The sequence below is a fragment of the Daphnia pulex genome, chromosome 2 (assembly GCF_021134715.1).
Source record: "Daphnia pulex isolate KAP4 chromosome 2, ASM2113471v1".
In the NCBI taxonomy this organism is placed as follows: domain Eukaryota; kingdom Metazoa; phylum Arthropoda; class Branchiopoda; order Diplostraca; family Daphniidae; genus Daphnia; species Daphnia pulex.
In genome coordinates, this window is record NC_060018.1 from 6,378,446 (window position 1) to 6,401,687 (window position 23,242).

The following is a 23,242-nucleotide window of genomic DNA, read 5'->3' on the forward strand; positions in this document are numbered from 1 at the left end:
AGGGTTGTGTGATTTCCGGAAATTCATTTCGAAACTCAAATAAAAAAAAACGAGTTTCTTGGATTTCCAAATTTTCTTTTAAATAAAGACACTTTCAGTCGTGTACTTCTTCGAAGATCTGATACATTACACAGCAGATCAATCGAGCAGGGCATGGATTACTAAATAGTTTGACACTACAGATTCGAAAAGAAATCCGAAGGAAACAGCTGATAGTTGACGGGAAAAAATGGGAAAAAAAATCAAGAGGAATAAGTTTTTCGGCATAAAAAACGAAGGTAATAAAAAAGTAAAGAGTGTGAAACCCAAATTCAGGTGGGAAAGTGAAGCTGTCAGACAATCTGTTGCATGTTCCAGGTTACGAACAATTGCAGAAATACACACGAGAGGCTTGCACATACAAGTCTTTTTTAGACAACACTATTTCATTGCAATAGAAACACTTTCAGCATAGAGGAAAACAATTGATAGCCTTTCTTTCCGTCGTCGTCCATTTCAATCCGATTCGAGTTCATCAAAATAAGTTTAGGATTTTTAAGGGAGGGAGATTGTGAATAGTTGGCGCGGGAGCAGGGAAAGAGCGTGTCGAAAAAAAAGAAAGAAAGTCACAAGATTATAAAATAGACTTGCAGACATAGAAGTAGGTATGATGGTGGTGGAGAGAGAGAAGAAAAAGAAAAGTTTTACATTGACAAGATAATAGCTGGCTTGCACTTCTTTCAGTCCATCCGCTGTGTGTATCGTGACCGCCTCGATTTATCTTTCTTTAACAGTTATTGATTCAGGTAACTGGAATGTTAATATAGAACCGCCAACCCGCAAATGTATTGAGATTTTTTCCCCTATACGTTCCAAACTTTCAAGCGGAAAAGAGAATAATCCGAAGCTAAAGAGCAAACATTCCAATTCCAATATGACGACACATTGTAAATTTTTGGGCGTTAATTACGTTCGATTCGGGTGGTTGTTTCTAAATTTTTTTTTTCAAATAAAGATAATATTAAAAATGATGATGCAGCATCTTGCGATCTGCCGGAACTAGAGGACGATGAAGTGGGAGAATGATTCCATTGAAAAGAACGGGAAGAGAAAGAGTTTGTGTGGGAATTTGAAGCTGGCAAAGCGGGGGGTAAAATAACCAAGATGGGTTATTCGCTAGCTGAAAGTCCAAGGATCGTACAGTTTTTTTCGATTATCTTTTTTTCCTATAGTGGGGGGGGAGGAGGATATTTTGACATCGGCCTACCTGCGCCGCTGAGGCACTGAAACCAAGTACAAGTCCTTTTAGTCTGTGACTGACTGGCAATACGGAAGAGTCATCATCGTCTCTCCATTCGTAAGTTGACCAATAAAGGAGAGTAATTACTTAAAGAAGATATTTCAATTTCATTTTCTAAAAAAAAAGAGGAAAAAATGAATCATAACTGTATAAAAGAAAAAGGAGGGAACAGATATAGAAAGTGAAAGGAAAGAAAAGACAGATAGGTGGGATAGTAGAGAGATTATGCGGTTCCCTCCTCGGGCTCTTGGAGTCGAATCTTTTTTGACGAAGGTTCCAAAGACAATTCTTCTTGATCGACAACAGCATTGTCATCTCCTCCTATGACAGCATTATCATCTCTCCCTCCGACGACAGCAGCATTGTCATCTGGTGCCACGACACTTGCACCATTGGTTGGTACGCCATCAGCCAGTGACGAATCGTGATCATTGGTGGTGTTGTCGTTGGTGTTATCATTGGTGGTATCATTACCGTTACCATTAGTCGTGGGCTCCCGGCTTGTCTCCTCAGAATTAATCACCACCGATAAGGAATCGTTTGTTGCCTCAGATGAATCCTCTGTATTGGCCAGCGCAAGCGGCCCGGAAGATGAATCTTCACTGTCTTTCCCATCTACAGCTGCAATAACAATCAGGAAATTCGTTAGAAAAGAATTGATTTTTAAGATAGTATCGCGATACCTGTAGGGGAACCGTTAGCAACATCACTCGATTTTGCCGTACCATTTTCTTTGCTCTCCTCTTCCAGACCAGGAATACCATCCAGCAAAGATGGCTCTAGTTTACGGGTGACGTAATGACACCAAAGGGCTAGTTCCACTCTGTGAGGGCTCCACGCACTGTTTTGGTTCTCGGCGTTGAGTCGGTCCACAACTGTTCGGATGTGCTGAACATATTTGAGGTATTCCTTAGCGGTGTAGTCGAGGCCTTCGATATCAGGGATTGCCATCAGGCACTCGTCGGCCATGAAAGGAGCTATTTCGGGAGCGGCAGCTGCCAAAATAGCTGCATCAACACAAGATAAGAAAATCATTAATCAACACTGTCTGCTTAATATGAAAAGAAACTTAATAAAAGCGCATATTGTGAGTTATATACCTACTGTCATGTCAGATCATTGCCTTCGTATACGACTTCGACAATTTGAAGTGACCCCATCACCAGGATTTAACAAAACAAAAACACAAATAACAAACAAAACTCTCCCATACCTGTTGCCATGGTTGTTCCAACGCCTTTCAAACTACTCAGGTTATTCAAAGCGGATTCGAGGTTGGGTAGTTTGCGCAGAGCTTTCCGGGTCTCGGTGGCCACCGCTTTGGGAGTGTTGATCATCACCAAGTTGATCATTTGCGAGTAAAATTTCCCTCTCTAAAAGCCCCAACACAAATTAAATCATCAACGTCAACCTTCCAGAAAACCAGAAAAAAAAAAAGGAAAAACAAATGCCACACTTTTGCCTCTAAACTAAAAAATCGATAATCAGCCACAGCCAGCGGACGAAAGAGTAAACAAGACATATAGAACATGCCCCGCGAAACTATAACCTTTCTTACCATCATAAAATAGAATCACTGACCTTTGTTCTTTTGTTTTCGCAAGTTGGAGAAAAGAACTGAAAGCTTGTAAACAAAAATAACACCCTTACCGGGATTTCGAAGGGTGGACTAATCATTGCAGTTAAAAAACAAAAGGGATGAGCCGTGACAATTAGCAAATTGTAATCTACTTTTAGGTGAATTAAATTGCGTTGTTCTCTCGCGACAGATTTTACGACAAATTTCGGCTTCCATTTTGGAGTTTAGCATTTTAAATCCAGAATAACGACGTTGAGTTTTCAAATCACCTGAAGCCGTAGCCGGCCCAACACCCTTCAATTTCGCCAAACTATGAATAGCCGACTCGATGCCTTTTTCGCCTTTAAGGACCATTTGTTTGAAAGCTTCACGGCTCTGGTCTTCAACTGCATGGGGCGTATTCAGTTGGACAAGATTCTGCAGCCGTGGTCTCCATTGACCTCTCTGTTTACACAGAAAACCAAACAACTCGAGGCAATCGCTAATCACTTAACCTTCCATTAACGAATTTTGCTCAATGGAACACAATACTAGTTATAATAGGCAAGTAGCATGTGAAATGAGAGAAAAAGCGGAAATGGTGGGGGGTTGCAACCCTAAGGGATATACATCAACGACGAGCAGCACAGCACCGGGCATCAACCCGCATCGAACATGCTGCATCGTTAAAACCTTAATGGCGTCTTTTGTTTTGAGCTGGCACTGTGCTGATCGTCGTCACTGACTGCAGTGCTGGCACAAAGAAAAACGGTGCTGCCCACCAAAAAATAATGACAGAAAAACTAGCGAAGAATACCAAAACAACAATGTTTTATGCTGAACAACATACCGTCAACTTCCATTTCATACACTGAACCAGTTCGTCGTGGGTCAAATGTGCGTCTTTACCCCGAGCTCGAATTTTCTTGGGTAATTCCTCTTGATACCTGATGAAAACAAAAGCACAATATGAAAAGAATTGAATGAACCACATGGATACTACACGCATACACGTGAAAAACTAATCGCGTGTCAAGTTCAAGGCTGTGAGCAGAGTATGTGAATGTGGGGATTTGTTGTTATGAATTCTCTCGTCTTTGATATGTGCCATAGTCGATGCGAGATAAAAATAAGGAACGGAAAGAGGGCCAAATGCGCGTTCTTGAGCGAGTTCTACACTACGACGCCGAGCCCAAGTAAAAGCGGCCATTGAAATCGAGCGAGGTCGACGGGTTTCTGTAGCCTGGGGTAGTAGTAGTCTATTCTTATTGATTTGGGGAGCCCGTGTGAAGGGGAGGGGGGGGGATCGAGTCGTGCATTTCATACGAACTAGCTGACTTTGGAGAGTATATGCTGCGAGCCGTAACGAGACGACTGGAGAGTACTACTGTCAATGCAACTAAAAAAGCGGGTTGCATGAGAGTGTATCACGGCGCGGTCGAGAGATGAAAAGAGGGCCGTGAAGGAGAAGACAATTTCAGTGGACTGTCGGTCGGACTCGGCAGCGGATGGCCGAGCAAGAGACGAGAAAAATGAAAATAAGAAAAATAGAGTTGGGCGCGAGCAATGGAGGGAGACAAAGGAAAAAGAACGGAAAAAACATTCTTGTCTCGGTTCCCGGGTTTAGAAATCCTCCCTTCCCTTCCTCTCTTCCCAAGCCAGCCAGCGACGCGGTCAATGACTGTGGGTTGGCTTCGCCTGCCATGGCGCTCGAGGCTTTGGCTCGACGACAAAGGAGGTCCGTTCGAAAGGCGGGCTAGACTAGCACGGGTCGTGAGCCAAAAACAGAATTTTGATTCTTACTCTCTCTATCAGCATAGTTTAAACAGCAGTTGCGAGCTCTTAACTAGCAACCATGAGTTGGGGGACACGTTTGACAACACACTAGCTTACAAGATGCATCCACCAATAAACAAGGACGCGAAGAGAGTAGAAAGACAAATTTACCATGCGTCGAGTTTCAGCAGGTCTTCGGGCTTCTTGAGTTTCTTCTCCTTGGCTTTAAGTTTTAAGGCTTGTGGGTAGAGAGTTAGGACAAATTCATACTGTTTCGAATCGCCATGAGTGAAAAAACTCCCCGTTTCTTTGACGGAGGCCATTCCTGTTTAATAGAGGACTGTCACTAACTCACAAGCAAAACCCAACACAAACTTCTATCGACTCTGTAACACAAGGAAGGACTGTCGGCAACTACGGGTCTACCTTGGCTGCAGGGAGTGCAGGCGCTCTCTATTCACAATTCGAATTTTCCTCGCTAGATGTCTGTTTACTACAGCATTGTCGCTTGCATAGCGTTCCCTCAATAGGCCTAATTAGACCCACTTTCTTTTTAAATTGATCAACATTTTTAAATAATTAAAATTTTCAGTGTATAAAGGAATAATAACCTACTTTTGACTTCTTTGATAAATGTACCGCCTGAACTGAACAAACGTTTCAATCAAAATTTAAATCCATGAAAAGTAAAAGATTATTCTTTACATAATACAATCAGAACTGATTCAACAAGGTTTTATCCAATAAAAACTCAAGAGCTTGCCTCTCAATTTGTTTTTCTAAAAACTAAATTTGAAAAATGGGAGCATTTTTTGTATTTGGAATTTAGTTCCAATGAATGAAGCGAACTGGCATCATTGTATTGATCAATTTTCAAATTTTTTTTTTTTTTTTTGTGTTGTCTTCTCTGTCACTGTGTCTTCTCACTTACTACACTAATTTTTTAACTTGGCATTTTCTCTACAAGTACTTACCTTCAGTCTTCTCCGTAATGGATATTAAAACTCGAGAATTAAAACGTGGACTTGATAAGTGTGAATCTGCTTTTTTCGATGACATGCCTATGATGATAGTTACGTCTTCTCCGATCGAAGGAAAACAGTGTGAAAATCCTAGCCCTTTACCCTTCAGATATCCTCCATCTGAAGATAATCCTACCTGGTCTGAATTACTCTGTAAATTTCAAACTGTGAGGGATGGGAAAAATGGAAAAAAGCAACACATTTCTGTTGTGGAATCCACTACAGACACTGAAACATCTTCCTCTTATCAGCCAATTGCAGAACATAAAATGAAGATTCTTGTGACCCCTGGTAAAAAAATTCAGGTTCTATCAAGCAGTGCTAGAAAGACACACTTTCGAAACCAAACACCCAAGAAACCAACTTCATATTCTGTACTTAGCCAACAATATCGGCAAAAATGTGCAGATGAAGATAATGAAAGTGAGGAAAGCATTCAAACCATAAGAAACAGAATCCAGAACTCTGAAGATTTGTCAGTAAGAGATATAGAAAGGTATGAAAGAATTGTGAGGAAAGTGGTCAATCAAAACCAAATGAAGAAAGAAGCCTATAGTAGAACTCCAGTTGAAGATTCTGATTTGATGCGGTATGTAGAAGATCAAATTGGCCTATGCAATTTGTCACCTAAAGCACTTAGAATGCTGGAAAAGCAAAGCCAACATCAAGAAAAGAGATTAATCGGCCTTTCTATTGCCAAAAGAAAATCTGCTGCTGAAATACAGAAAAAAATTAACAGCCAACTTATGGAAACCAAACAGCAGGTATGATGATCCCATTAATGAATATTGAATCACATTTCTCTTTAATTCGATTTTGGTTGTGCAGATTAAGAATAGAGAGGAACTTGAAACAAAACTTGTCAAGGCAGCTCACCTACGTCGTGAAGCTACCGTCACATCAACATTGTTCAATCAAGCTCATGCTGCTCGTCACCGGCAATTCGTCACCCAAAGCCGACAAAAGAATAAACTATCACAACTTGAAAGAAAAATACAAGACGAAAAAATTAAAAACAGCACCCAGATTTCGAAGGTACTTCCGTTATTAATTCATTTATTTTATAAAGCGTTTTGTTTGTCATATGAATCAACATTTTATTGCTACAGGTTGTTGGAGATGTCTGGAAAACATTTTTAAAAGAACAGTACAATGAGCTACGCAAGGAAGTTAGAGAGCAGAATCTTCAAAAAGCTGCGATGCTCAAAGAATCTGAAGAACAACTTGGACGTCTAAAAAAGAGGTAGATTCAAATTCGTGATAGAAAGTGGAAGCGATAATCATTAATTGCTTTACTGTAATACCATACTAGTTACGACGAAAAACTCAACGAATTGAAAGATATGGCCGCAACTAAAGGTGCCGAAGCCGGAATGGAAAAGAAGGAGATAAGCAGAGAAATTGAACGTATTCAACGAAAAATGGAGCACCAATTTCGAGAAGAATTCCAAACTTTGCTTCGTAATGTCGAGACAAAAGGAGACCATAAACGATTTATCAGGTAAAGCATGATTATCTTTATTGATTCATTTGAACACCCTCCAACACCTATTGCTCTATTTATTTAGGGATGAGAAGGCGTCTCAACTGAAAAAGAAACTTCAGAAGGCAGATTATGTGTTTGATGTGTAAATTCAACTTGATTTAATGAAATTAACAAAATTATATGTTCTTTTTCAAAAATAACCACTATATCAACCCTTCTCTATAGGCAGCATGTACGTACTAGAGTAATAAGCATACGAATTTTTAAAAATATTAACTTCATCACTTATTTCGAATGAAATCACACACGGCTTAATTCAAGCGGCGGGTGCCCTCACATGGCTTGCAGATGTATAAAATTGGAGAAATGTTTTGAGATTTGCACTGATTTCGAATAGTTTCCATCGCGCTTAATGCTTTATCAGTCTCAGCCTGCAGAAAGAAATAAAATACTTAAGTAGTCTTCACTTTTTCAGAAATTTAAAAACGCACCAGTGCGACGACACATCCACCAAATCCTCCTCCAGTCATCCGAGCTCCATAGATGCCATTAATTTTACTCGCGATATCAACAATGATATCTAACTCTTGGCAAGACACATTGTACAGATCGCTGAAAAAGTATAATGAAGAAAAGAAATATTCAATCCGATCTCACGAACAAAACATTTTAATTTATAAATACCTGAGAGATTTATGGCTTCGTATCATACGCTGCCCAGCTTCAACATAATTTTTTTCTTTTAGAAATTCAACAAATTCCAGGGTATACTCAGTTTCATTTATAACGTGAAGTGCACGTCTGAATACTTCGGCATCTAGCGTCTCCTTATTTTCTACAACAGGTTAAGTATAAATCCGCTATCAAACTTTTATCTATTCAACCTATCAATTTTTATTTATCAAACGTTGGTCTATACCTTCCAATGCTTTGCGACTGACGTCACACAGATACGCAGCGCCCAAAGTCTTAGCAGCTTGTTCGCATTGTGCTCGTCGCAACGGATATTCCGATCCTGACAGTTCGTGTTTCACCCCAGAATTTATGATCAAAATGCAAACACTAGGATCATCTAAAGGTATATGACGGCCTTCCATTGTCCTAATAGTTAATTAATCGTTCGATGTTAAGGAATCCATTAATGTTCTAATAGCAATACGAATTTAAGTATGGTTTACTTGCAGTTCAGTAAATAGGCGCATCCAGAGGTAGCGAATGTACATACAAATTGATCCATAATTCCGCATGGACATCCAGCAAAAACATGTTCAGCTTTCTGACAAGCCAAAGCTTTTTCTTTCAAACTATATTTTAAATTAAAAATAAATAGAGAACCATTATTATTTCATTATTTAAGACATCAGAAACAATTATGATGTACTGTACCTTGTTGAAGGGCTACTTAATAATTCTTCCAGGAGGGTATAACTTGCAACTTCTATTGCTGCACTGCTTGAAAGTCCTGCTCCCACAGGAATAGAAGAAACTATCACACAGTCAAATCCTGTTTTGATAGGTCCTAGAGAATGAGTTGATAAAAAATAAGAACAATGATTTCAAATCAGTATTAACATTATAAAAGAAACAATACCCTACCATGAAAACCAGCTACTACACCCTTAACATAATTAGCCCATTTTGGAGATCCAGGCTCAACTGCTGTATCTTTAGAAGGAATGTTAAATTCAACATATTTGGGGTCATCAATCCCTTGGATTTTTGCATCTGTTTCAATTCTACATATTGAGAGTTCATTTAAAGATCCAACAATAACAGTTGCCATAGGGATTCCCTATGATTAAGAATAAAGTAATTGTCTGTTAGGCAATATATTGTGCAACACCAAAATATAGGGTTCATTTCATTACCATGGGCAAAACATATCCACCATTATAATCCACATGATCTAAAACAAAACAAAATAAAATAATGACAATCACAAGAGGTTTTTAGGTAATCACAAACAATTAACTTTCATATGAAAATATCGAAGTTGGCGGACTGAAAGTTATTCCCGGTCGAGTCTTAATATTATTCAAATATTGATCACTTACCACCTATTAAATTGACTCTTCCAGGACTACAAACGAAAACGGAGGCTTCGTATTTGAATCTTTGCATAAACAGATCATTAGCTCTTTTCACGAGGGTCGGAATGTCTTCATTTTCATGAGCCATTATACAGTTTTTTTTTTCGATTTTATTGCTTTATATAATACAATACTTCGCTCTATTAGTCTATTGCTCTGTGATTACAGCGCAACAGGTGTTCTAATTCTAAATCGCAGACGACCGTGGCGTGCATGAGTGCAAGCTAAAGGTGGAACCTGTTGGCGGAAGTCACGGTCAAATTCTTACTAATTTGTAATTTAGTAAATTTACACGTATAATTAAAATTTGTAAAATTTATATTCCATCCTTGTATTTCAAATAATAAGTTAAAAACTTTTATTATTTTTAATGTATAAAATGAAGATTGCAGAGCAACAGCAACTTAGCAAGCTTCACAAAGCTTCACAAGTCTTATAGGCGTATTTAGAATGGGCAACCATGTGCCTAACGTAAACTAAATGGCGCGATTTTGAATTGTGAAATTTGCCCATGATTTAATTACGAAACATCTACATAACGTTAACCTAATTCGTGGTCATACAGAAATGTGAGCGTGCTTTTGAGGGAAAACTTGACACCACATGATGTAAGTAGTTTTAGGGACTAGGGACTAAAACAGGAATGAATGGAAAAATTGAATTTTTTCACAACTTTAAAAATTTTGTGCGGCGAATTGTATGATTGTTTTACATGAAATATGTAGAAAACTCCATAAGGCATAACCTTTTTAAGATATACGAAAAAATAAGATCATTAACGAGTCAATTGTAGGAAATTACCATACCATCCGTTGTATAGGAACACACAGCTTAAACATTGGGTTATATATGGAACGATAGCTTTATAAACCGAAGGCACATGAAAAAATACGATTTGAAAAAGAAATAGCAATGTCAACAGCAATAGCGCCGGTTCTTCGAATTTCCTTGAGATTCCGGCGTTAAGTAAAGCGTGTTTCCAGCAGCTTTGAAATTCAGGTCTAAATCACTTTCCCTCTTGATCCATTGTTGTACAGACTCTTTGAACACTTCACCTATGTTAACATCAGTTTTTGCACTGGTCTCATAGTACGGTGGATTTCCATGGTAGCTACACCACTGTTTGATTTCTTCTGCATGGACTGTTCGAGAGGCAGCACCAAGGTCAACTTTATTTCCAACAATAATAAAAGGATAGTCTTGAGGATCCTGAATATCAGCATAGTGAAGAAATTCCTGCCGCCACAAAGACAGATTGCTAAAGCTTGATTTGTCATCAAGAGCAAATACAAGAAGGCAAATGTCGGTACCTTCATCATAATGAGAACAAGGGAAAATAAGAAGGAATCACCATAGTAAGTATTTAATTTAATATTTTACCCCTGTAAAAAGGTGTTCGTAGCGATTTAAACCTTTCTTGTCCTGCAGTATCCCAAATCTATTTATACAATATTTATTTAATATGGAATTTATTTTGTGGAAATCTTAATTATATAACCTGCAATGTATAGTTTTTCCCAGTCAGAGCAAAATCTTTATTAAGAAATTCTACTCCAATGGTATGGAATGAATTATCTTCAAATTGGTCATTGATGAAGCGCCCCATAATGCAAGTCTTTCCAACACCTCCATCTCCTAAGATCAAAACCTTCAGGACAGATCTCGTTTCCACTTGAGGTTTCCTTGGATTTGGCATATTCGTATCGAGATTATTCGTATATCGCTCTATTTCCACCTAGAAAGCTACAAAATAAATACATGCCTGTAGGATAGTTATTAATACAAAAAGGTTATAAACATAAATTACTAACACCGAAATTTAATACGATCTTCATGAAATCAGACTGAAGAGTTTGGACGACGATGAAAGGGGTGTAACTTGATTATGTTTACTTCCTGCTTCGTCTGCTCTCCTCTAGTTGGTTTTGGGTAGTTTCGAAATTGTTCGTTAGTGTCGCATGAAGAAACAATTGAAAAATTTGCAGCCGAACTTGCTCAGCTCAAGCACCGAACGGAATTTTTATACCGGTAAATAGAACTGCCCAGCTAAAGATGTTACAAAAATTGCAACAGTTTTTCCAAAAAAAATCCGTGAAATATTCTATACCTTTCCTTGTACTTGTGGTTGGGGGTTCCTTTGGTCTTAAACAATTCACAGAAAATAGGTATGATGTTTTTTATATGAATGTTCTACTAAACTTACCTTATTAATGACTGCTAGCTGTTTGCTTGAGTAAACAGTTTCTTCTTCACTTTTTTAATCAATTTTATCCCTGGTGTTTAATTTTTAAAAACAGATTCATATTTTTCTCTCCTACAGGTATAGGTTCAGGCGAAATAAGTTTTTGGATAAGGAAGAAGCTGAAAAGTGGGGGATTCTTAAAAAAGATAAGAGTGAAGTTACTCTTGAAACAGAATTTGAAAAAGTCAAGCAGGTAAGTTTAATGTACTGTTACTAAGTTTCATATTTTACAATACTAGCGAATTTAAACATTTTATTTAGATCAATATAAGTGACTGGGAGAACAAAAGAGGACCAAGACCATGGGAGCAGGTTACTGAGAAGTGAGGGGTTTAGTCTTTAGGTAGAAAAATGAATCCACATGTAATGCACTCCATTGAAGAGCTAAGTTATGTAAAAGATTTGAACAACTGGAGTAATAATAATGTTCAGTTTATTGGGAAACTTCTGCTGGGTATTGATGGGGTGTACATGTGTGAAGGAATAGAAAAGAATTCATCTGTCAAGATTGCTGTAGATTTTTCACTGACTGCTCAGATACCTCCCCGTAACGCTGTCGTCCGCATATGGGGTGAACTTGAATTGAAACATATTGATAACCAGACAGTGACCATGCCGTTTATCAAAGCCAAGGTATGTCATCTTTCCAAAAGAATTACTTCAACAAATGAAATCTAAATGAATGTAACCCAATGTTTTTAAATGATGAAGATCGCACGTGTCATTAAATCAGTCGATATTCCGCTCTATCGAAGGTCATTGGAAATTCGTCGCGAGTATGCACCTCACAATTACGTCTCCTTGACATCGACCAGCAAAAAACCGATTCACTAAAGATTTTTGTTAATGAAAAGAGATCCCATTTTTCTAAAATGTTTGGATGAAAAACAGGAAATACAACAAAACCTGAAAAAAGCAAGCAATTAATTCTCCATCATATTCTCTTCCATATTTTTGGTTCCTTCTTCTAAACCATCTGTCTCTTCTTGAGGCATTGATTCTTCCACCAAATCGTCACTGTGAACAAGAGCTACTGTATCTCCGTCGACTGCGTCACCAGAAACCGTGATGTACTGTTGACCATGCTCATCTGATGTTGTCAAATATGCAACAGTTATTCCATCTTCAGTTGTCGTAACAGTAGTGGCAGTACCCATGGGAATACCCAGAGAGGTAGCGATTGTTGTAGCCATATTTGATAGGGCTTCAGCTTCTGTCCCTGTTGCGTCTACCGTGACTAAAGTTGTATCTACATAAAACAATAGTTAATGATAATTTTAAAAATACATATTGCTCTAGTGTAAAACAGTTGTTCTTCAGATATGCTTACCAGATGAGAATGCGTCACCATGGGCTAGTTGCACTACTTGGTCTCCAGTGGTTACCCACGTCATCTCCCCAGCCTCATTCTGCTCCACAGATTGCGCCTCTAACAATACTTCTTGCCCCATTTGACCATCATCTTCTTCTACGACTGGTTCGTGAACACTGTCTGGCACTACAGAAGCCTCTAACCTTACCGGCCAACCGTCTTCGTCCATTTGTTTGGCCAAATCTTTATGGCAAGTCCTGATATGCGCCTTAAGATTCATACCACGAGCAAACTCACGATTACATCCTTCGGCAGGACAGGGATTATTACGCACGTGGCCACGTAAATGGCCAGTGCCATGAAGGTGCTGTTGCAGGTTCTGAAAATAAAGAAATTTCTTAGAAAAAAAGAAAAGTGGTTAAGACAAATAAATACAAACGAACCTGCTGAGAAGCAAAAGGTTCGCTACAAACTCTGCACTGATTTTCTGAACCTTCCTGATGTTTTTGTAAATGTTTGCGCATGATGGAGGCTGTTAGGGCGACATAGTCGCACTCTTCACATTGCGGGAATTTAGTGTGAGCCGGCGGTGGAACTCCATGAACAGTAAACAAATGAAACAACATATGATTGCGCTTTACGGCTCGGTGGCCACAATATTCGCATGCCTATTTCGTTTAGCAAGGAGAATATGTTTATATGAGAATAAAATATTAAAACAAGGGGAGAATAGGTTACATACCTGAGAATCGGATTTGAAACCATGAGTTTGGATCAGATGACACCGATACTCAAAATAAGTTTTGAGCCTCAGAGCTGCACTTTGACCGTCTTCAGTCGTTTGCAGACAGTCATAGCAGATCCAAGGACCAGTCACGTTGTCAAAAGGCGAAACGCGTTTATTAACTGCAATAGCACCACTCGAACCCAAACCCGAAGCTCCACTTTTCCTTCCTCCCGCAGCGGCTGCGTTATGTTGACGCAGTATCGAAGGCTTGGAACCAACATTGGTGGCGTTTTCTTCATCAGCTGTCGTCGGTTTTAAAAGGACAAAACTAACACGAGCCTTGGCCCACCATGGGCTTCTCTGAACGATCTTTAGTTTGGTATTTTTCCCACTAGAAACTAAATTCGGGTTTCGTTTAAGTACTTCAGCTATCATTCGGCCTTGCACTTGACTCGGCGATGTATTACTGGACACCACCTCACGAAGTAAAACCTTAAAAAGAAAGATTTTAGCTTTTTAATCGGTACGAACCAGACAAAATTTTTGTAAACAAACCTCGGAATTTTCGTTAAAAATCGTTATAGTAGACGAATCTTTATCTGGGGAAGCTGAGGCAGCTCCACCAGCAGATTCTGCTGCGGCCATCAGTTGTTCCATATTTCTTTCTTCATTATCAACTTGTTCTTCTACAGTAGATGTGTCCATAGCTGATGCATTAGCACCAGATTCTTCATTCACCATGAAGTGGACTCGCTTTCCTTCTACTGCTGGTGATAAAGCCTCCGTTTTCAAGATAGATTTGTGTTGCCCTTTGAGGGAGTCATCTTTAGATCCCTAAACAAGAAGCAAAATTTAAATCAACTCGTCAAAAAAAAACCTTTGAAGCAATAAAACATTATACTTCGTTAAGGGAATCTACTTCTTCATCCTCGTCTTCTTCTCCCCAATCGTCCAAGCCAATATCAGCAGCAGCATCGTATGTTGCCGTAGTGTCTTCTCCCTGTTCGGCTGCCAATTCTGTCCTTCTCTTTTGTTCGGCGAGCAATTCCTTGAAACTTTCAATATCCTCTTCTCGTAACCTTTTGGCCTCGGGTGGTTTTGTGCTACCAGTATTGGTGATTGGTCGGCGAATCGCAGAAGGCGTGATCGTCTTCTTCAGTTCATCAAACGTTTTTTCTGCCTTTTTAAGATCTCGTTTGACCACAGGAGTATTATTGCTACCTTTTCGTACCAAAGGCAATAATGGTGGATTCATTGGAGTGGATGGGGTATCCATTAATAACTCTGACAGTTTAGGAAGAGATCCAAACTCACAAGCAGAATCTCCAACCTAAAATGTAAACAAAAAGACATAAGGCTGATAAATTTGCTTTAAAGGTTAAAATTTTTACCTCAAGATCTATTCGACTTGGCCCTGCGGGTAGAAGCTCTTGTCTTGGTGTTGTCCTATTCATTTTCTTTGCTGCTGGTGATACTGAATAATTAGCTCTAACTGGAGCTCTGTTTATTTTTGGCTTAGGTGTTATTGGTGTTGGTGGGCTGTTTGTAGCAGCAAGAGCATGAGTCTGAAGTAACTGTTCAAGGAGAGGCATGTCAAGGAATTGGGCAGTTGACACTAGGGTTGGAACTGAGCCTTCACCAATATCAAGTTGACCTGTATACATGAACCTGCAGAGAAAACAGAAACATTAAACTTTCGATACTTAATTTTATAGGGAAAAAGTTATTTGAAAACTAACAAACCTGATTACTGGTTCTAATGCCTCTCTGGTAAGCTCAGAGGGTAGGTGCAGAGTAGAGTTATCCAATGCTTCAGTGCCTTCCAAAACAGCAAAAAAACTACAACAAGCATGCAAAACCATCCTGTGGACCTTTGGAATAAATTTCGTTTAGAGTGATGTACTAACAATACAAAAGGTCAATTAAATTACCGGAATCTCTTCTCCTGTGTGAAACTTCAACATGATATCACAGTGCTCTCCCCTTTCGTAGAGTTGTTGTATTCTTTGTAACAAGAGTGAACCCCAATTATCCACTTTAAATGACCTCGCCATGGTGGTTTAAATACAGATTACTATTCACCGTTAAAGATTATTACTCCGAAATGAAAATTTCAAATCGGGCGGTAGTTTGGCCACGAACTATGCACAGCACTGAATCTGTGAAACATACAACAGCTATGGCAAAATCAGGAAAGATGGCGGGCAAGATGCTACAACAGCGGCTTCAAGCAAAGCTCATGGGTCTCGAATGGATTTGGGAAACGGTTCTCTTGCTAACGGTGTACAGATTTCAAACTAATTGACGAAATTAATCGTTGTACCTTAAAATTGAATATTTTCACGCTAATAAATAATGAAAAGAAACGAAAAATATTTAGTTTTATAGGTTTTGTTATTAAATATTTTTTCTTTTTACAGAATTAAAGAAAAATATTATTTTCGATAATGTAATATTAATTCGTTATATTTTTAATATTAATTAAATAAAAAAATTACAGATGTATTTCATACATAGATTCCCAGTATTCAGTAAAAAAAATTTATTTTTGAATTTGGTGCAATCTGGAAACCCTTAAGTTCCCCTAAGAATCGAATATCCGCCATGTTGAACAGTTTTTTTCTTCTAAACAATAAACGCTTCATGTTTTCCGTAAAGTTGATCCGATATTTATAACAAAACATTGTTGTTAAAAAGATTACTATGTAATCTTAAATTCGTTAAAGATTAAGGTATTTGGTGTTAAACTGTGAATTGATAAATATCTATTGAATCGTATTTATCACTCGATTGTAATCTTCAGTAATGCTAAACAATCCCGTGTTTGTTTTTTTCTTTCAGTTCTGCATCTGCAAGCTTTGGGCTCAACCATGGCTAACTTGAATAAGCTTCCTGATTTATCAACAGTGGATATACAAGCAATTCAAGATTCTGGGCCAGTGCATCCACGTATTTCATTGCCTCCACTGACTACCATAGCTGAAAATTGGGACTCTGTTGAACCATCATCAAGGAATCTCATAGTGAATGACGAAAGCTGTAGCGAAGATGATGATGAGAGTGAAGAAGAAGGACAAAGCCATAGCAGTACACCTGGTAAAGTTCAAGACAGAAACTCTCATCGTACAAGCTGCAGTAGCAGTAGTAGTGCTCCTGATTCAGGAACAGATAGCTCAGAAACTGAGCTTTCGAATGCAACATCAGATTCTGCTGGGTCTTCGTCAAGTAGTACTGACAGTGACAGTGACTCGCAAAGTAGTGCTTCAAGTGCCAGTAGCAAGAGCAAGAACAAGATTCAACAAGCTTCTGGAAACAACAGAAGCAAAGCAAGCTTTTCAGTGCGAGAAGCAAACTTTGATAAAGGCAGAGTAACTTTGAGGCTTTCTACATTACAACTAGGAAGAAAAGAGGAGATAACTGATATCCCATTAGGCAAGACTGGAAAAATATCTAAACATGAAAATACAAGGACTACCAATGTATCTTGTGCCAAGTCACGTGATTCAGAAAGTCTATGTTCGAACTCAAACAATCAACTTTGTAGTATAATTAATACTACAAAATCCAGGCCTAATCAAGTAAAGCTTTATATCTTTCTACTCACACAACTTTTGTGTATTTACTTTTATTATTATTTTTTCTCATTTTCTAGAATCCTACAATACCTGCCAAGCGCACTAGGCAGCTAAGACTAAAACCCAGTCCGGAGCCTTTAAAATCTGAATCTTCGAAACTCTGTCGCAGTGGCTCGTCAAAGTCCATCGCCTATTCTACAACTTTGACGAAGACACAAGATAAAACAAGAGGGAAAGTTCTTGAAGCTTCTGTTTGTAAGAAACAGGAATGCTTACCTACAGCAGTTGATTATTATGGAACCAGCATCACTGCTGTAAAAAAGGACCATAACCAACCAATAACGCCATTGGTTCGACCTCCACTCATCCTTTCTTCATCCCAACCGACTGCTGTTAGCCTAGGTCCATCTATGAGTGATCTGGATTCTGATAGTGACGAACTTTATTTGCCTGCCGTCAGTGAGGCCATTCGTATGCTTGACCTCGACAGTCAAAGATCGCCTGCCAGTCAGAATACAACTGGACCATCTCACAGTGCATCAACATCTGGCCATCCCTCATTGCCAATCAATCTCGCTTCTAATGTAAGTGGAAGTGCCTGGCCCTCTGTAGGATATTGTTCGAGTCTTCTGCAACAATTCGTGGCAAAATCACAATCCGGAGAGCCACCGCCACCTCCTCCAACTTTAATGCTACCGACAAAAGGAGCGCGGAAGTGTTTCCCCCCCAATGATGAACCTTTGCCTTTGCCAACGTTCACTAGTACGTTGGATCCCAAAAGTATTAAGCGTGCGACTGATACGACAAAGCCATCTTGCTTCACAGCCATTACCTCCGCCTCTCTTCATTCTTCAGTAAGTGTTGGTCACGCAGATCAAGAGCTGGACATGATGGTACCGATGCGAGGCCTCGATTGTCATCCTTCGCACGTTTCACCTGACTCAGGCATCCAATCCGTGTCTGGGTCACCATTCAGCGTTCATAGTTCGCCGGTTCATCCTTCTGGAGCAGGGAATAATCAAACTAATGGTCAGTCACAACCTCTTGTCGCATCTCCCTGCCCTCAAATCACCTCACCAAGCCCACCTCTCCGTCAAAAACAAACGAGTAAAAAGTCTAATGGCAATCAAAAGAATTCGGCTGCTAGAAGTAAAGACGTCTCTCCTCAAGCAACAACAAAAGTTAAAAACAGTAGTGGTCGGCAAAACGGGAGTAGAGGTAGACGTCCCCGTTCGTGTCGTGATACTGCCAGTGCCCTGTCTTCCGGATTAGGAAAAGATAGTAGCATAGTTCAGGCTATTCAGCGCGGAATGAACGCCGCGCTTAGGCTAAAAAGTAAAGATGCGACAGAAAAAGAAATAACTTGTCCAACTGAGGTGGTTGCCACCAACGTCCTTCCTTTAATGCCTTCTAAAAGTTCACGAAAGAAAAAGTCTGGCAGAAATCAACAAAAAATTGCTAATGCTCAAGCATTAGAATCTATTAAAACAGCTGATTCATCGACTTTTGGTATTGAAGTAACATCACAACTTCATTCATTGACGGCTAAAGGCAGTGAAGTTGAAACAAGCCCAGCAATGTCACATCCACAACAACCTAAACTGAAATGTGAGTTAAAAGCTACAGCTACCCGTTCTCCATCGCCGCAAATAAAAAATAAGAAGAGGAAGAAGAAGCGGAAGAAACAAAAGAGCAGTGTTCATGATCAAGTCTTTTTAGCTCCGGTGGATCCGAATTTACAGAGCAATTTGGAACAGTTGTGTAGACGATTGGATCGTTGCGTCATCTCACGATCGGTTGCTCAAAATGGTTCTGTGAGTAGTGACGTGAGGCCGTGGATCTTCCAATGTCGGAAATATATCGTCGTGAACGGTAACATCAGTGGCAGCGGCCGAACGAAACGCAAGAAGGTTGTTGAAGACATAGCCATCCAGTCAAACGTCCAAACTATTGTAACAAAGCGCAAGGGCAAAGCTAAGAAGACTGGGTTGCAATCACCTCCTGTCGCAGCGATTTCAAATACTGAAACCAGTAAAGAGGACGAACCTTCTACTGCTACTTCCGCTGCGTCTGTTGTTCTTTCAACAGTAGAATTACTGTTACCTTTGAAAAAACGTCATCACCACCACCTGGCTACTTCCGCCGAAACTCCAGTAGTAGAGCCTGTTCCCGCCAATTTACATCAAAGCGAAGCTGCCATCGGAAAACCTAGTCACGAGCAAGTTCTCATCAAAGCAGGTCAACACCAAGTAAATAGTAGAAAGCGAGCGGCCAACAGCGAATCGGTAGCAACAGTAGAAACGACAGAATCAGTGGGCTTTGATCGAGAAGTTGAAAGCAAAGTTCATTTAGCCTTGAATCCGAAAAACAAAAAAGGGCGGTGTAGTAAAAAGGCGAAAACGGATTCGAAAATGGACGCAAAAATGGCTGATATTGCTGAAATAATTGATGCTGTTGCTGCGGCACCTGTTAACCATGATCATGAGGACATGAAAACGCAGATGAATTCGTCTACTATACCTACTCCTGTAATACAAGGAGAAAATGATGTAATTGGAGATCAAGTAGCTAAGAAAAAACAACGCCGCCGTAAGACTTTCAACAGAACAGGTTTTCCCAGTGTGAAGAAGAAGCGCAAGAAACCGCCCAGTCCTATTCCTCCTCCTGTTTCTCAACCCCTATTCAACAAAGATGAAATTGATCAATCGGCCTGCCATACAACTTCCCGACAGGCAAAAAGAGCAAAACTAATGCCTAGTAAAGATGATGACGATGATGGACTTCTTCCGGAGCCGACTAGTAGTGAGGCGCCTTCGGGCGATGAATCCAATCCAATTCTTCCTCTTCCTACAAACAAAAGTTCACAACCCAAGAAGCGTCGAATGTCTACTGTGAGGAAGCGTTATTTACCAGCCGGTCTGCTTTCAAATTACTTTAAAGAAAGTCCCGAATCCAGTAGCTCAGCAAGTTCCGTGTCTACTGATCGAACCAAACTCTTGACATACGAACCAGAAGAACATGAACATGGTCTATTACCTCCACCATTCTACTGCGAGCGCATTCTGCGTAGAACTAAACGTGACTTTCAATTGCCGTTCGACGTATGGTGGCTTCACCAACAGGGAAAGCTTCCCGATCGTGATAATTTGGTTCCTTCTTGGAACTACCGAAAGATCCGGAGCAACGTCTACTATGACGTCAAACCTCCGTTTACCAATGACGCTGAAGCTTGCAATTGTACATTACCACAGCCCGAGGCCGAAGGTAGTGATTTTCTTCTACTTTTTTAAAATTATTATTTTTTAAGTTTGCTCTTTATATTAATGATTTAATTTTGATATCATTAGATGCTGAGGCTCAGTGCTGTGGCGATGACTGCCTTAACAGAATGGTATATACAGAATGCAGTAGTCAGATGTGTCCGGTGGGCGACAAGTGTATGAACCAACGAATCCAACGTCATCGCTGGGCACAGGGTTTGGAGCGTTTCATGACCAAAGAGAAAGGATGGGGAGTACGGTGTCGCAACGAACTTAAAACGGGTGTGTTCATTCTTGAATACGTCGGTGAAGTCGTTTCGGACAAGGAATTCAAAGAGAGAATGCACACAGTCTACGTTCACGACACGCACCACTATTGTCTTCATCTCGACGGTGGGCTTGTTATTGACGGACACAGAATGGGAGGCGATGGTACGTGCAATTGTATTTCACTAAAATGAATCACATTAATTTTTTTTAAATGCTTAATTTAAATGTTTCGTAGGTCGCTTTGTCAACCATTCCTGCGCTCCCAACTGTGAAATGCAAAAGTGGAGTGTCAATGGATTACCTCGCATGGCCCTATTTGCTCTCAGAGATATCTCACCCTTGGAGGAATTAAGTTACGATTACAACTTTTCCCTTTTTAATCCAGCTGAAGGTCAACCGTGTAAATGCGGTAGCCCACAATGTAGAGGCGTAATTGGTGGGAAATCACAACGAGTCAGTGTGGTATGTATCATTTATTTTTCCTTTTTAAATTGCACAATTAGCAGTGGTAACATAATGGCTTTGTTGATGTAGGTCCAAGATATTGATGGATCAAAGTTACCACAAAAATTAAGTCAACAAAAGCGGAAACGTAAGACGCAACTTCAAGGCAAAACAAGTCTATCAATCTGTTCGTCATCGATTAATTTGCGTCCGCTGTCGACACAGCAACGATCCTTTGTTCTTCTGCACCGCTGCTTTCTGCTTCGAAACTTGGATAAAGTGCGAGATTGGAGGGATCGCCAGAAAGATCGGATGAAACAAGCAAAACAGCAAAACCAAATCGTGGGTCGTTCTCGACGCTTCGTTTCTAGACCAAACATTGATCAAGAGAGAGACTTGATTCTCACGACACTGGAAAGAGACTTGGCGCTTCAGGAAAACACGGCAACAGACATGGAAAAGTCATCCGAGCCTACCTTGGATCTGCAAATGTTGAAGATGGAAGAAAATCAATCTAATACAGAGGAGATCGTCCGCTGCCGTTGTAGACTTTACGACGACGAAGGTTTGATGGTCCAGTGTGAGCAGTGTGAAACATGGCAGCATAGCGATTGTCTCGGCTCTGGAAAAGCTGCCGCTGTGGATGCTGAGCACTATGTGTGTCACGCCTGTGCTGGATTATCTCTCTGCCCCGACGATCTAAAGATTGTTCTGGTACCGCAACCGGAAAACCCGCCTGAAGGACAGACTTACTACCTTTCGCTTTACTACAAAGATTTGCATTTGCGACAAGGAGATTGTGTGTATGTATTACGTGATCACGACACACCGGATTCTGAACGCACGCTTTGGAATGGTATAAAAGAAGCATACCCGTTACCCCGACCTCCGCATCATTTACCCTCGCACATCAAACTTCCTAATCTGGACATTTTTCAAATTGAAAGAATGTGGACAGATGAAAACGGGAAGCAGTTTGTTTGGGGTCACCATTTTTATAGGCCACAGGACACGTACCATGAGCCTTCTCGGAAATTTTTTGTAAACGAATTGTGTCATTCGCCATTGGAAGAAGCTATTCCCATTTGGGCTGTAGTTGGTCGCTGCTGGGTCTTAGATCTTACAACTTTCTGTAAAGGTAGACCTATCGATGCTGTAGAGGAGCATGTTTATATTTGTGAATACCGCGTTGACCGGACAGCAAGCCTATTTTCAAAGAATGCCAGAACTAAATTCCCCATCTGCACGCGTCGCTTCGCCTTTAAGAGTTTCGTTACACGACTCAAACCACAGCGAACGTATCAACCTCATGGAGCTCCCCCGATTAACAGCCGCAAAGCAACGGAATCACCTGCTGTTAAATCTGCCCCGAAAAGTGAAAAATCGGGGAAGGAAAAGGTGAGGAAGTTGAAGCAAGAATCTTCTACCATGCAACAGCCACCACCATTGCCTGCTCAAGCACTGATAAAGGTACTTTTTCTTATTTTTTAAATATAGTATGTGAAAACAATTTGTCATGTTTTGGGTGCCACGTCATTTTCGCCTTTCTAATTCAATAGATTGAAGATCAAAAATTGCGGCTTGACAAGCTTCTCCGCCATCTTTTAATAAAAAAGACTCCTGAAGGATGTCCCACCGAAGACGCTACCCACTTGCTACATCGGGGACGTGGGCGTATGAGAGGACGCCCTCCCAAACGGAAATCGTCCAGTTTAACAACATAGTGGATCAGGAAAGAGGAAAGTAATTTCCATACAGAGACACACTCGGAGTTCTCTCTATCTTTGCGATGTGTATTCTCCCGAGTCTAAACAAAAAATGTGAATCATCGAGTGAGTTTCCTTCTTACTTGCTGCAAACATGTACAGTGTTAAAGCTTTAAATTGTGCTACACTTGTCCTTTTTCGTTAATCGCACGATGCTTTCAATCGCTTCACAGCCCCCATCACATCTTTCACCATCAATGCTTGAAGCTCTACAATATCCCTCCTGCACATCAAACGAAAATGTAAATACATTATACAACTCTGAAATGATACTTTATCTGCTTTAGTCGGATAATCGCTGTCTGCTGATTAAGTCATCAGCAATCTCATTTGAAAGAAATTGTTTTAGCGATGGAAAATTCGGTTACGTGCTTTTTTTCCCTGTCCCTTTCTGTTTTGGTTTTATGAATACAAATTTTGGAAAATGTGAATTTT

The 23,242-nt window shown here is 40.0% G+C and overlaps 8 protein-coding genes across 10 annotated transcripts; 4 read left to right on the forward strand and 4 right to left on the reverse strand.

Moving 5' to 3' along the window:
- Positions 1-71: 71 nt before the first annotated feature.
- On the reverse strand, positions 72-5,072 carry LOC124209798. Of its 2 annotated transcripts, none has more exons than XM_046607996.1 (5): positions 4,785-5,072; positions 3,688-3,784; positions 2,493-2,652; positions 1,963-2,286; positions 72-1,900 (listed from the first exon to the last, which is right to left on the reverse strand). In XM_046607996.1, exons 1-5 carry the CDS (start codon positions 4,934-4,936, stop codon positions 1,503-1,505), a joined length of 1,131 nt encoding a protein of 376 aa, XP_046463952.1. In that variant the 5' UTR covers positions 4,937-5,072; the 3' UTR covers positions 72-1,502. The 2 variants fall into 2 exon arrangements, with proteins under 2 accessions (XP_046463952.1, XP_046463958.1); XM_046608002.1 differs by having other exon boundaries at positions 2,005-2,286; positions 4,785-5,050.
- A 373-nt stretch (positions 5,073-5,445) lies between these two features.
- LOC124209780 lies at positions 5,446-7,333 on the forward strand. The gene is made up of 5 exons (XM_046607973.1): positions 5,446-6,399; positions 6,464-6,670; positions 6,745-6,878; positions 6,948-7,136; positions 7,204-7,333. The coding sequence occupies exons 1-5, from the start codon at positions 5,452-5,454 to the stop codon at positions 7,265-7,267; spliced, it is 1,542 nt and encodes a 513-aa protein (XP_046463929.1). The 5' UTR covers positions 5,446-5,451; the 3' UTR covers positions 7,268-7,333.
- Positions 7,129-9,445, reverse strand: LOC124209789 (galactokinase-like). Its single transcript, XM_046607985.1, has 9 exons — positions 9,176-9,445; positions 8,990-9,027; positions 8,718-8,913; positions 8,508-8,640; positions 8,300-8,425; positions 8,041-8,222; positions 7,806-7,956; positions 7,613-7,733; positions 7,129-7,552 (listed from the first exon to the last, which is right to left on the reverse strand). Exons 1-9 carry the CDS (start codon positions 9,297-9,299, stop codon positions 7,433-7,435), a joined length of 1,191 nt encoding a protein of 396 aa, XP_046463941.1. The 5' UTR covers positions 9,300-9,445; the 3' UTR covers positions 7,129-7,432.
- Positions 9,446-10,008: 563 nt separating this feature from the next.
- LOC124209819 (ras-related protein Rab-9B-like) lies at positions 10,009-10,907 on the reverse strand. The gene is made up of 3 exons (XM_046608019.1): positions 10,710-10,907; positions 10,592-10,649; positions 10,009-10,521 (listed from the first exon to the last, which is right to left on the reverse strand). The coding sequence occupies exons 1-3, from the start codon at positions 10,905-10,907 to the stop codon at positions 10,127-10,129; spliced, it is 651 nt and encodes a 216-aa protein (XP_046463975.1). The 3' UTR covers positions 10,009-10,126.
- A 227-nt stretch (positions 10,908-11,134) lies between these two features.
- On the forward strand, positions 11,135-11,959 carry LOC124209830 (cytochrome c oxidase assembly protein COX16 homolog, mitochondrial-like). 2 transcript variants are annotated; one of them, XM_046608054.1, is made up of 4 exons: positions 11,135-11,239; positions 11,370-11,376; positions 11,532-11,646; positions 11,715-11,959. In XM_046608054.1, the coding sequence occupies exons 1-4, from the start codon at positions 11,170-11,172 to the stop codon at positions 11,778-11,780; spliced, it is 258 nt and encodes an 85-aa protein (XP_046464010.1). In that variant the 5' UTR covers positions 11,135-11,169; the 3' UTR covers positions 11,781-11,959. The 2 variants fall into 2 exon arrangements, with proteins under 2 accessions (XP_046464010.1, XP_046464002.1); XM_046608046.1 differs by lacking the exon at positions 11,135-11,239 and having other exon boundaries at positions 11,243-11,376.
- Positions 11,805-12,292, forward strand: LOC124209827. The gene is made up of 2 exons (XM_046608031.1): positions 11,805-12,086; positions 12,165-12,292. Exons 1-2 carry the CDS (start codon positions 11,805-11,807, stop codon positions 12,285-12,287), a joined length of 405 nt encoding a protein of 134 aa, XP_046463987.1. The 3' UTR covers positions 12,288-12,292.
- On the reverse strand, positions 11,870-15,726 carry LOC124209773 (centrosome-associated zinc finger protein CP190-like). Its single transcript, XM_046607960.1, has 9 exons — positions 15,424-15,726; positions 15,236-15,363; positions 14,884-15,160; positions 14,394-14,822; positions 14,048-14,326; positions 13,508-13,984; positions 13,209-13,433; positions 12,784-13,144; positions 11,870-12,702 (listed from the first exon to the last, which is right to left on the reverse strand). Exons 1-9 carry the CDS (start codon positions 15,544-15,546, stop codon positions 12,377-12,379), a joined length of 2,625 nt encoding a protein of 874 aa, XP_046463916.1. The 5' UTR covers positions 15,547-15,726; the 3' UTR covers positions 11,870-12,376.
- A 358-nt stretch (positions 15,727-16,084) lies between these two features.
- On the forward strand, positions 16,085-23,238 carry LOC124200985 (histone-lysine N-methyltransferase ASH1L-like). Its single transcript, XM_046597409.1, has 7 exons — positions 16,085-16,224; positions 16,334-17,070; positions 17,145-20,331; positions 20,415-20,759; positions 20,833-21,059; positions 21,132-22,511; positions 22,601-23,238. Exons 2-7 carry the CDS (start codon positions 16,363-16,365, stop codon positions 22,763-22,765), a joined length of 6,012 nt encoding a protein of 2,003 aa, XP_046453365.1. The 5' UTR covers positions 16,085-16,224; positions 16,334-16,362; the 3' UTR covers positions 22,766-23,238.
- The last annotated feature ends 4 nt before the right edge of the window (positions 23,239-23,242 follow it).